We start from the raw sequence: 13279 nt of genomic DNA on the forward strand, positions 1-13279 counted from the left end.
ATATTATCTCTATCTATCTATCTATCTCTTAATCTTAGAATAGTGCCTAGCTATTATTATTATGCACCAGGCACATTTTACTTCCAAAATATATGGACAAACATTAAGATCTGATATATATTCCACCATCCAGGGAATTTCTCAAGATCGTGTTACAGAACATTTTAAAGCCAGTTATTCTACTCTAACACAGTTACTTAATTTTATTTTACTGCTCTCTCTCCGTTTGTCTTTCTTGGACGTAGTTTTAATCATTTGCAATATAAAGAGACACAGGCTTAATTCATAGCGGCATTGTGTTAAGAGGAAAGGGACAATCCTACTCTATCTACTATTTGGCGGCGCTGCTTTGGGCGCGGCTCAGCCTCAGGGTCTAAGCCAGGGTGGGAGAATTGGTCGTTTCCAACCGAACAAGCTTTCCAGATGACTGGGTGGCAGCCTGCGCCACAGCGAATCTCGTTGGTTTTCACTGTCAGTGACAGTCATTTTTAGAAGCGGGTCTGTTTCCTTCCCGAATCCACCTCCTCACTCCCTCTCCGGGTCCTTTGCCCCAAAGGAGTTTGACTTTACTTTCTCAGTATGACACCCTGGCGCCCTCCGCCACCTGGCAGCCCGGCAGAGGCCCGCCGCTGGAGTTACTCCGTCCGCCAGGTCCCCTCAGGACACATCTAGCAGGAGGCACTGCCCCGGGCGGTGACACGACAGTGAAGCCGGCACCGGGGGTCGCCCGCGGGGCCGCCCGGGTGCCTCGCCTTCGGGATGGAGCCGGCCAGTGCCGAGCTGGGGCCACCAGAGCGGAGCCGGGAACGGTGTTCGCCCGGGCCGAGGAGGAAGCCGGAGCATTTGGGGGACTGGACCGCGGGAACCCGGAAACGCCTGGGCCGCATCGGGCCGGCGGCAGAGACGGCGGCGGTAGTGGGCGCCGCTGCGCTTCAGGGGTCGCGGGGGACCCGGCGGGCGCCGCAGCCTGGGGTCCCGGCGGAGCGAAGCCGCCGCCCCCAGTGCGCGCAGCCGCCCGAGCCGCGCGGGAGGTGAGTCTGGCGCGCTCCTGGGCGGCTGCGGGCACGGGGAGGCCGGTGACCGCGGCTCCGGCCAGGGCAGTGATGTGAAATCCGTCTGAGTGAAGGGGACGGTGTGGAAGACCTTAAGTACTAGCTAAGTAGGGGTGGGAGTGGATGAAGTGACACGTTGTTAAGTCCGAGGGAATACGTGAGGAATGTGCTGGGTGGAGGAGGAAAAAAGGGCCCGGGGAAAGGGGTGTGTCAAGCGAATGAAAACCGCAGTGTGTGCCTTAGAGGCTGGGGCGTGGGGAATCGCGGCCGGAGGGCCAGGCTGGCGGTCATTCTGTCAGCGAGCTGCCCCGGAGCTCCTGCTCGGTGTGTGGCCCTGTGGCAGGTACCGAGCCACCAGACGGGGGCCCTGCGCTGAAGAAGCCGCAGGGACTTAAAAAAATGGAAAAGCAGTCCTTGGTAAGGTTAATACATAGGCAAGGGCTGTCTGAGGCCAGGTGGGATTCCTATCAGAACAGGTGTGTTTGTTGGGAGAGGATTCTGAGTGTTTAGGAAGGGAGGATTTTAATTAACATTTATTTAAACCAACTAAACTCCGGGGAACGTTGGTTCAAATGAATTAAAGGATAATAATATTAAATGTAGTACTGGGCCTTGCTTAGTAAAACACGTGTCAGTACTTTATGGTAGAAGACTGAATCTTTTATTATGTTCTGTTACATGTAGTATTTGAAAATGGAACCAGAGTTAAGTTTTTTGTTTTCGATCAACATTCAACTTTGGTTGTTAAATATGAAATTTGGTACAGTTTCTCACTTCGTGCGCTTACTTATTTTCACTGGTAAACTCAGGTTGTTTCCTTTAAAGGCATGACTTCTAAATTTACACTTCTGGTCCAAACTTTCCTCCCAGGTATTGATTCTACTTTTTCAGCATCTCAATTTTCTTCTTCCCTTTTTCATTCCTGTGCTGAACGTGGCTTCTCTTTCCTCTTCTTACTTGTGCTATAGCGGTGGCTGGACTTGCTGCCCTCAGCCTGTCTCCCTTCCAATAACTCCCCTCCATATTGCTTTTTAAAGCCAGAGGTCTTGTGTATTCTTTTCCCTCAGAAATACTCGGTGACTCTCTATTGAATCCAGAATAAATTTAAAATTATTTAGGGTAGTATCCAAAACTCTTCAAAATTTGTAGCTGTCCATGGCTCCAATCAGATCAACATGTCCCTTTCATTCTTTTTTAAAAAATTACTTTATCCCACGTATTCTATTTTTTAGCTAAACCATAGTAGTTACTTTGAAATGTAGTTTCTGAACATGTTCTATGCCTACCTGCCTTGGTCTTTGTTTACATCCTTTCTTCCTACAAGGAAGGCCTTCCTTACCATCTTCGTAGAAATTATACTTATTCTTTAATGCGACCTCCTTCTTTAAAAATTTTTTAAAAATTGAGATGTAATTGACATATAACTGTATTAGTTTCCAGTGTACAACATAATAATTTTTTAAAAAGAAATTTATAAATTTATTTATTTATTTTGGCTGTGTTGGGTCCTCATTACTGTGCGCGGGCTTTCTCTAGTTGTGATGAGCGGGGGCTACTCTTCGTTGCAGTGCGCGGGCTTCTCATTGTGGTGGCTTCTCTTGTTGTGGAGCACGGGCTCTAGGAGCGTGGGCTTCAGTAGTTGTAGCACGCAGGCTCAGTAGTTGTGGCTCGCGGGCTCTAGAGCACAGGCTCAGTAGTTGTGGCGCACGGGCTTAGTTGCTCCACGGCATGTGGGATCTTCCGGACCAGGGATCGAACCTGTGTCCCCTGCATTGGCAGGCGGATTCTTAACACTGCGCCACCAGGGAAGTCCCTCAGTTTTTCAATCTGTAAAATGAGTGGTACCTCCTTTTACAGATTAAATGAGATTTAAATGAGATGATGCCTGTGAAGCACCTAGCACAATGTCTGATGGGTTGAAGGTGCTCAGTAAATGTTATTTCATTAATTTAACTTCTCTTGTGAAGCTGCAATTATTAGAAAATATTTAATGAGAACCAGTTTCAGCGTGCATTTGTCTTTTATGTATATACAGAGAGACTTAATTGATGAAATCTTTCCCTTCTGAGAGTTTACATATTGTGGAGTTTTATTTTTCCTTTTACAAATTCAACTAGAGTAAATGACTAATATGTGACAGGCACTGGTAAGGAAATACAATGATGAATAAATGTCAACAAATTAGTTTGGTATTATGAAAGATACCTGCAAAATGGCATGGGAGTATAGTAGAGGGAAGGCTTCAGTTTACTTAGAAGACTTAGGAAAGCTTCACTGAGAGGAGTCTTATATTGTGAGGTCTGTAGGATATATAGAAGTTCTACAGATAAAGAAAAGGAGGATTTTTGTTTGCTTTTTCTTTTTTTATGAAGGATATTTGTTCAAGGGATGCATGAAGAACAACTGTTTGAGATCAGTAATATTTTATGACAGGAAATTTAGGTTGGGGCCAGATTATGAGGGGCTGTTTTAAGTGAAGGAGTTTGTACTGTATCTTCTGTTTGGTAGGGAGTCAGTTTAACTTCACAGTTAGGGAAGGCATGTGATCAGATCTACATTTTATTAAGATATCTGCTGTATGCAGGATAGATTTAGAGTTGGAAGAGTCTGAAGGCTGTCCCCATCAGTTAGGAAGCAGGGCATGAGATGTATTCATAAACAGAAACAGACTCAACAGACACAGAAAACAAACTTATGGTTACCAAAGGGGAAAGGTGGGGGGAGGGATAAATTAGGAGTTTGAGATTAGCAGATTACAAACTACTATATATAAAATAGGTAAACAACAAGGTTCTACTGTATAGCACAGGGACCTATATTCAATATCTTATAATAACCTATAATGAAAAAAAATATAAGTATAACTGAAGCACTTTGCTATACACCAGAAACTAACACAACGTTGTAAATCAACTATACGTCAATAAAAAAATTTTTTTAAGAAGCAAAACATTTGGAAACAAAAAAACAAGAAATAAATAAAATAAAATATATTCATATTCTATATAGTTAATAAGCCCATAGTATATATAAACTTCTAAGACTATAGGTTTACTTGGGAGTGGTTGCACTCTCAGGTTTAGAAAGGATTTGAATTTTAATATTGGAGTTTTGTCCTTAGGGGAGTGTGGTAATCTTTCATTAATTACCCAAGCACAGTTAACAGCTAGGATTTTTAAAACTTTTAAAATCCTTGACAGTTTGTCAGGCCATAAATAAATAACAGCTCATTTTATGTGTTTTATTAAGGTTCAGTTAAATTATTTTCACTGATAAATACATTTTTCTAAAATTTTTACCATTTGTGAAGGCTGTAAAGGAAAATATTTTAAGGCCCCTTATCTTAAAGGTTTATCCTCAGGCTGAATTAAATAAATAGCTAAACATTATTCTTTTTTTTATTTTTTTATTTTTTTTTATAAACTCTTACCAAAATGACCTTTTATTTGCTACATAAATAGTGAGTGGCAATTCAAGATAGGCCTGTCAGCACAATCCAATACTATCCCCTCAGTACTTTATAAATGGAATTTTCTTCTACTTGTATCCATTTCCCGGGGCTTATGGACCCATTCATATTCTCCATATTTAGAATCAAAGGTTCCTTTCTGAAGAGATCTTAATTTTAAGGTAAAACGTGGTCCAAGTTCCTGAATTCCGACTTTCTTTTCACTCTTGAATATGTATCTGTGAAATCTGAAGAAGATATAATCCCGTTGATTGTGGAATGTGGCAACCTGCCTTCCAGTAAATTGAGGATTATGGGGAAAGAAAGATGCAAACATACGTCCAACAGAATGACCCAGCCGTGTGGTAAAATTGTTTAAAATTATTTCAGGTATGTGTTCTGTGGGCTCCTTGCCTCTTCTCTTAATTTCTTTACGCAGACGAACACTGCTCATTTTAAAATGAGCAGTTGGGCCATTTGGCAAGTGACTCAGAATTAATCCATTTGGTATTTTACGATCTTCATTAATAACAATCAGGTCTGTGAAATCTCTTGAGATGCACTGTGGAATAATTTTTTTCAGAGCCAGTCCTCTTCTGTAATAAACATGTGAGTTTGGTATAACTGTGGAGAGCTGTTCACAGAGTCGTACTGTTCTCCCATGAGGTCTATCTGATGTAGTGATGAGAATCTTGGGAGAAGTTTGTCTGTTGAAGTAAGAAGCAAATTCATCCGTAGCTTCATCATAAGCAACCTCTTCATCATTAGGGTCTACTGTGGTTTCATCATACACTCGCTGGTTGTCAGTGGTCTTCGGTATAGGCTTTGGTGGAGCCTTATCACCAAGAGCCTCTCTCTCTTTTTTAAGTTTTTTCTTAGCTGCCAACTTTTCCTTCCGCTGCTGCTGTTTCCACCGCGTGAACATTAAGTGTCGCCGCTGTTTGTTCTTAATCTCCGAAACGCTGAAGCCTGGAGGAAAGGCAGCCGCCTTCGAGGGTTGGACCCCACTTTCCGTCGTCCCATCCTCAGCGACTGCAGCCTCCTGACGTTCTTCAGTAGCGGCTTTGCGTTTCAAGCCTTTGTTTCCGCTGCCGCCGCTCTTATCCCCGGCCTTCGCCATGGTATTTTTGCTCCTAAACATTATTCTTGATTACCCTAGTACATTTTAATAAACATATAAAAAATTGTTAGAAAATGCTAGAACCCTATTATTAATGTTACTGCTTAAGAATCAGTACTATCTTATAGAATGATTATGTTTGACTCTCTGCATATAGGTAGAGATATTTCAGATGGCATGTTTTGACACATGTAGTATACCTGAAATTGGACAGTAAATCATGTTTAAAGGAGTCAATTTGAGAATAATCGAATATGGACAGAAAACAAAATTGGAAATTAATTTCTAGCTTATAACCTTTATCTCTGATTACCTACTCTTACTATTTCAGGTTATAAAAACAGACTAATAAAAATATCATCTGTACTTCCTTTTGCCTTTATGTTCTTTAAAATAGCAAAGAAATTGATGTTTTCTAAAATTAGCTGTAGTAGAATTACTTTGTAATGTTGGTCAAGTCTTTACCTTCCCTATAGAAATGTTATTATTATTATTATTATTATTTTTGGTTTCTCTTTTTTTTTAAACATCTTTATTGGAGTATAATTGCTTTACAATGGTGTGTTAGTTTCTGCTTTATAACAAAGTGAATCAGTTATACATATACATATGTTCCCATATCTCTTCCCTCTTGCGTCTCCCTCCCTCCCACCCTCCCTAAGAAATGTTATTATTAATCATTTAGTTTTGGCTAAAGTGAATGGGCTTCAGATTTCCCTGATGGATGATCACTAGACTAATATCTCATTTTTTTTGGTATCCTTGCTTTGTTACTGAGTTTGGCATTTATTTTTTAAAAAAAATTTTTAGCACATACTATGTGCCAGGAACTGTTCTATGCACTTTTCAGTGTAATCCAGTTTTCCTGATAACTTATTAATTCTTTTGAGTACTGAAAACTTAATTTTAACCAGTCTTCTTCCCACACGTATTAAATGCATTTTTCCTGTCTAGACATGGACTGGGGAACAATTACATTTTTTCAGTATAGACTCAGATGCTTGTATTGGTTTCCGGGGGCTACTGTAACAAATTACCACAGATTTGGTTGCTTAAAATAAGAGAAATGTATTCTCCCACAGTTTTGGAGGCCAGAAATCCAAAATCAGTATCATTGGGCTGATATCAAAGTGTCAGAGGGACTATGCTCCCTCTGGAGGCTCTAGGAGAGAATCTGTTCCTTTTTTCATCCAGCTTTTGGTGGCTGCCAACATTCCTTGGTTTGTGGGTGCATCACTCCAGTCTTCAAGCCCAGCATCTTCAAATCTCTTTTTGCTCCATCCTTACATTGCCTTCTTCTCTTGAGTATCTGTATTTTCCTCTTCTGTCTCTTATGAGGACACTTATGTTGACATTTAGGCCTCACTTAGCTAATGCAGAATAATTTTCCCATCTCAAGATCCTTAACTTAATTTCATCTGCAAAATTCCCTTTTCCAAATAAGGTAACATTTACAGGTTTTAAGGATTAGGACCTGTTGCTCAGTAGGGTCAGCAGTTGGGAAGAGTTGACCTAAAGCAGGGAAGGAAGGATAACTGGAACCTGCCGGCACCTTTGTTTCTGTTTCACCACATTTAACTGAGAATCATGTGGAGTAATGGCTCTTGCTTCACTTCTGCCTTCCAGATCTTGTGCAGGTTTTGTGTTTAGCCAATTCTGACCTGGCACCATATAGAGAAGGGGATTTGCGGAATTGTGTTTGAGTTTAACCAAGTTGATACAGTAATAATACAAGGACCATAATTTCCCTATGATATTTTCCTATTATACACCATGTCATATCAGTTTACACCCTTATACTGTTCCTTAAATTATTTGAATAATATGTGTCTTCCATGCTAGAGGATAAGCTCTATGAAGAAACAGATTATATTTGTTTTGTTCATCATTGTATATCCAGTGCTCACCATAGTTCCTGACCATAGTTAGTATTTAAATATTGATGGTGAATTGTGTGATACCTTTATTTTCTACTTCTGACCCGCATCTCCTGAGTCTTGAAACTTTACTAATGGTTAGTGCCTGTGGACCTGTCATGGAGGAGGAATTTTTCCTCTACTCTTCTAGGTTCTTCTGGCCCGTCTAAGAATTAAATTGACATGAGACAGATTGAGGAGAAAAATCACACAAAAGTTTAATAACATGTATATATGGGAGAGACCCAGGAAAACTGAGTAACTTGTTAAAATGGCTGAAACCCTCACATATCATCTGCAGCTAAAGACAAGAGAGGATGTTGGGGGTAGTGGTTTGAGGCTTCAAAGGGGAGGAAAGCAATTGACATGGAGATGGAAAAGCAAAGGTTTGGTAAATAAATGTTGCTGGGCCATGCAGAGACAGTGGGACACAGAGTGGACTCTGATCTCTAGGCTCTGTCTAGAGTTTCCCTCCACCACACATAGCCCATATTCTTAATTCTTTGCAGATATCTCTGGTGATACTGTGGGAACAGGCCCTCTATCTAATTTTTTTTTTTTTTTATCAGTTAGGGGAAAGGTCAAAGATCTTGCTGAGTCTTTAGGGCCTTCACTGTTTCCAGCTTGAAATAACCCACATGCCAAAGAGATATTTTGGCGTGACAAGTTTTGCTACCCTACAGATCCTACCTGGATTGTACAGTAGTCTCTGTTCTTTGTAGAATACCTATAACATCAGCCTTTAGCTGTAAGTGGTGGGAAGTGACCATAGCAGAAAGTGGTTGAGCAGAATAGCACAGGGGTGGGGAAATGAGAGGGTGAGAAAGGAGTACGTTTTTACATGACACCTCACATTAGAAGGGGATCTTAGGGCTATATTTATTAGGTCTTTATGTTTTCCCAGTCATTGACATTATGTAAAGAGTACAATAATACTGAACAATTTATAATCTAAAAATTAGAATGCAAATAGGTTTTACGTTTGTTAAGTTGAAGAAATATTTGAGTACTATTGATTTTATCTGAATGTAGGAGTGGAAATTCTGCAGTCTATAAAAGAACAAGTTAAAAATTGACAGTACTGTAACTTACATACAAGTGATATTGTCTTATGTAAACAGGTACCTGACACCTTGAGGAAGAAAAGGAAGGAGAAACCATAAAAAGTTGTTTAACTTAGAATGTAATAGGAACCATAGCATGTAAAGAGTCAGTTGTTAAGTGTTATCGAGCAGGATTTTGCTTTTCTTAAGCACTTAAGAGTGAACTTAAGTTCACTAACTTAGTGGAGGTTATTATTCTTATTGTAGAAACAAAATTGACTATATCAATAATGTAAAGTAGTTTTAATTCATATTTCTTTCACTTTTATAAATAAGATTTTGGGTTTTCCACAGGATTATTATGGACTTCAAGTACAACATATTGTTGCTACTTTTGGGGAATACTGTCTCTACTTCTGAGATAGTTTGGCAAGAAGATACATAAATGCCAGTGTCAGAAGTAAAGCCAGTTGTGATGAATTTTGTCATTATTTAGCACACAGTTATAGGTTGCAGTTTTAAAGTTTTGGCATCATGGAAGATAATGAACAAAAATTGCAGCTGAGGTCAGCATTACTTTTTCTGTTCATTTACTTGGAAAAACTTTAAAAGGTTTGTTTTTATACCAATAGCTGTTTCTGACTAGTGTAATATGAATTTATATTTGCATAGCACTTTAAAATGTGTGTTTTCATATGTACTCTATTGTGTCTTTAACCTGAAATAGATTATAATATTACACTTAGTATATTTCAGAACTATTGTTTAGAAAATGTAAATATAGCTCACTCTAAAAATCTTAAATTAGAAATTTAACCTTTTGTTTTTATAATAGAAGGAAAATTGATTTGCAGAATTACTTAGGTACTTAGTAGTCTTTAAAAATCTATATAAATTTTTTTTTTTTTAAGTTGCTAGTCTCTTTCCTGCCTAAAGGAGTTCCTTTAGCATTTGTTGCAAAGCTGGTCTGGTGATGCTGAATTCTCTTAGCTTTTGCTTTTCTGTAAAGCTTTTGATTTCTCTGTCAAATCTGAATGAGAGCCTTGCTGGGTAGATTATTCTTGGTTGTAGGTTCTTCCCTTTCATCACTTTAAATATATCATGCCACTCCCTTCTGGCTTGCAGAGTCTCTGCTGAGAAATCAGCTGATTACCTTATGGGAGTTCCCTTATATGTTATTTGTCATTTTTCCCTTATTGCTTTTAATATTTTTTTTGTCTTTAATTTTTGTCAATTTGATTACTGTGTCTCTGTGTGTTTGTTTCTCCTTGGGTTTATCCTGCCTGGGACTCTCTGTGCTTCCTGGACTTGGTTGACTGTTTCCTTTCCCATGTTAGGGAAGTTTTCAGCTATTATCTCTTCAAATATTTTCTCGGGTCCTTTCTCTGTCTTCATTTCTTTTCATTCTTTTTTCTTTATTCTGTTCCGTGGCAGTGATTTCCACCATTCTGTCTTCCAGGTCACTTATCCATTCTTCTGCCTCAGTTATTCTGCTATTGATTCCTTCTAGTGTATTTTTCATTTCAGTTATTGTATTGTTCATCTCTGTTTGTTTGTTCTTTAGTTCTTCTAAGTCTTCGTTAAACATTTCTTGCATCTACTCAGTCTTTGCCTCCATTCTTTTTCCCAGATTCTGGATCATCTTCACTATCATTATTCTGTATACTTTTTCTGGAAGGTTGCCTATCTCCACTTCATTTAGTTTTTCTGGGGTTTTATCTTGTTCCTTCATCTGGGACATAATCTTCTGCCTTTTCATTTTGTCTGACTTTATGTGATTGTGGTTTTCATTCTGCAGGCTGCTGGATTGTAGTTCTTCTTGCTTCTGCTGTCTGCCCTCTGGTGGATGAGGCTATCTAAGAGGGACTGGGTCTTGCTCTGGTGGGCAGGGCTGTGCTCAGTAAAACTTTAATCCACTTGTCTGCTCATGGGTGAGGCCGTGTTCCCTCCCTGTTAGTTGTTTGGCCTGAGGCAACCCAGCACTGGAGCCTACAGACTGTATGGCAGGGCTAATGGTGCTCTCTGGGAGGGCTCATGCCAATGAGTACTTCCCAGAACTGCTGCTGCCAGTGCCCTTGTCCCCACGGTGAGCCTCAGCTGCCCGCTGCCTCTGCAGGAGACCCTCCAACACTAGCAGGTAGATTTGGTTCAGCCTCCTATGGGGTCACTCCTCCTTTTCCCTGGGTCCTGGTGCACACATGACTTTGTGTGTGCCCTCCCAGAGTGGAGTCTCTGTTTCCCCCAGTCCTGCGGAAGTCCTGCAATCAAATCCTGCTGGCCTTCAAAGTCAGAGTCTCTGGGGATTCCTACTCCTGTTGCCAGACCCTCAGGCTGGGAAGCCTGAAGCGAGCCTCAAAACTTTCACTCCAGTGGGAGAACTTCTCTGGTATAATTGTTCTCCAGTTTGTGGGTCGCCCACCTGGTGGGTATGGGATTTGATTTTATTGTGATTGCACCCCTCCTACCATCTCACTGCGGCTTCTCCTTTGTCTTTGGATGTGAGGTATCTTTTTTGGTGGGTTCCAGTGTCTTCCTGTCGATGGTTGTTCAGCAGTTAGTTGTCATTTTCGGTGCTCTCGCAGGAGGAGGTGAGCACATGGCCTTCTACTCCACCATCTTGAACCAATCTCTCTATATAAATTTTATTACAATTTAAAGACATTGACTAAAGATTTAGTTTTGTGGAACTTTTAGTGGCTGAAGACATAACAGCAAAATACAGATATTATTGTCTCAGTAGAATAATGGGCTTCATACACAGACCTAAAGATTATACATGTAACCTATTGGATATAATGTAGCCAAGACTGATTTTCAGATTTACCTACAAGTACCTATCTCTGTTTGAAAAGATAAATAGAAATTATTAGTATATAGTGTTTTGAATATTTCAGAACTTAGTTAATGCATATCTAGTGCAATAATGGTGGTATAAACAACTAATTTCTCACTAACCCTGATTAACATAAAGGTGGAAGTAGTAGTAGTGTGCATTAATGATACATATACTTTATGTAATGTATATTTTTTAAATGTTTAAGGCCTGTAAAGTAACTCAGAATTGGCTGACAAAGCATTGTAAAGGCAAGGATCTTAGGGAGCGACTTTAATGGAAATGAGGGATATGTAATTAGCATATCAAATGTACTTAAATTATACCTTCTAGCATGTTTTAAAAACCTTTTTTTCCCCCTTAAGAGTAATAAATAATTACTGAGAATTTTTTTGAACTCTTAATAAGCTTACTAATATTTTTTGCACACAATTCTAACCAAGTCATCATCAAATCCAAATGAATGGAGCTTATTAGATGAATGAAGTTTTTGTTGTACATTTTTCTTTCAAGAGGTGAGAAGGGATTTAAAAATAATAAAATTCAACTTTGTAAATATCAAACTTATCTAACAATTCAGGAGAAAAATGATGATTGGAAAGCAAGTACAAGATCTTTTATAGTGACTAACCAAATCCTGAAATATTCCTGTGCAGAGGACTTTTAGAAGTACTAGCAGTGTGACTGTATCGAATAAGTATGATTATAGTATACACACACACAAAAAAATTATAATTATACATTATTATTATGCAGTAATTAAACACTAATAATTTTACAATAGTTAATGATTATATATGTTATTTATTACTATATGTATACTCAAAGTTTACAATTTAAAAATTGAGACAACACTTTTAGATGAAAAAATTGAAATTACTTTAATAAAATTGCGTGTGTGTGTGTATTAGAATTGGAAGAGACCTAAGAAATCATATACAATATTAAATTTTAGCAAAATGGCTTGAAATATTTGTAGCTTATATAATATTTAGGAGCTACTTGTTGAAATTTTTTTTTTTTTTTTGACTTAAACAACAAACATTTATTTCTCACAATTCTGGAGACTAGGAAGTCCAAGACCAAGGTGCTGGCAGATTTGATGTCTGGTGAGAGCCCTCCTCCTGGTTTATTGTAACTTCACATGCAGAAGATATAACTGGTCAGTGAGACAGAGCGAGAGAGAGACAGACAGAGAGAATCTCTCTTGTATCTCTTCTTACTCATGAATGATCACGAGGGCTTCACCTTCATGACCTAATTAACTCCCAAAGGCCTCACCTTCAGATACAGTCACATTAGGGATTAGGGCTTCAGCTTACAAATTTGGGGAGCACAAACATTCAGTCCATAGCAACCCCCAACTAAAGTTTAAGACCTTTGAAGACAGAAGCTGTTCCTTTGCTCTCGTTGGTATCCTCAGTGCCTATGGCCATCCTGAGCACAGAGTGGGTACTTAGTTCTTTTCTGAGCAACTGATTGTTTCTGAAGGATAACCTGAGAAAGACCATTTTCAGTTATGCAACATCAACTCCCCAAATGGCAACTCTTTATCCTTTCTGTCCTCATCCACAGTCTGCTGGTTGGAGCAGTCGCAGTTAGGGAGACAGATATGGGAGAGAACCCAACTTCTAAAAACTGTAGAGGAGGGGACAGGTTAGAGCCACTGTGGTGCTCCATTGAAATATCGAGCAGAGCTGCAGGGAATTGTTAATAAAAACAAACCTCTCTTACATTGTCATTACGTACATTTGTACCTTACATATTGTCTGCAGCCTCACCTCTTCTTCCCTGGTAGATATATACTGTTTCCTCAGCAGCATTCTTTTCTTTGTCAAAGTTGACTTCCCCTCTCCAGGTGGTCCAA

General features: G+C 39.4%; 2 protein-coding genes across 2 annotated transcripts in view; one reads left to right on the forward strand and one right to left on the reverse strand.

Annotated features, from left to right (window-relative positions):
* The first annotated feature begins 759 nt into the window (after positions 1-759).
* SLC35A3 (solute carrier family 35 member A3) overlaps positions 760-13279 on the forward strand; it is a 46683-nt gene continuing 34163 nt past the window's right edge. The window contains 2 exon segments of the mRNA XM_059926880.1: positions 760-967; positions 970-1031. Coding sequence (XP_059782863.1) covers positions 760-967; positions 970-1031 — 270 coding nt within the window.
* Positions 4528-5629, reverse strand: LOC132350875 (ribosome production factor 1-like). Its single transcript, XM_059900435.1, has one exon. It carries the CDS (start codon positions 5618-5620, stop codon positions 4571-4573), a length of 1050 nt encoding a protein of 349 aa, XP_059756418.1. The 5' UTR covers positions 5621-5629; the 3' UTR covers positions 4528-4570.

The sequence above is a fragment of the Balaenoptera ricei genome, chromosome 1 (genome assembly GCF_028023285.1).
Source record: "Balaenoptera ricei isolate mBalRic1 chromosome 1, mBalRic1.hap2, whole genome shotgun sequence".
Classification (NCBI taxonomy): domain Eukaryota; kingdom Metazoa; phylum Chordata; class Mammalia; order Artiodactyla; family Balaenopteridae; genus Balaenoptera; species Balaenoptera ricei.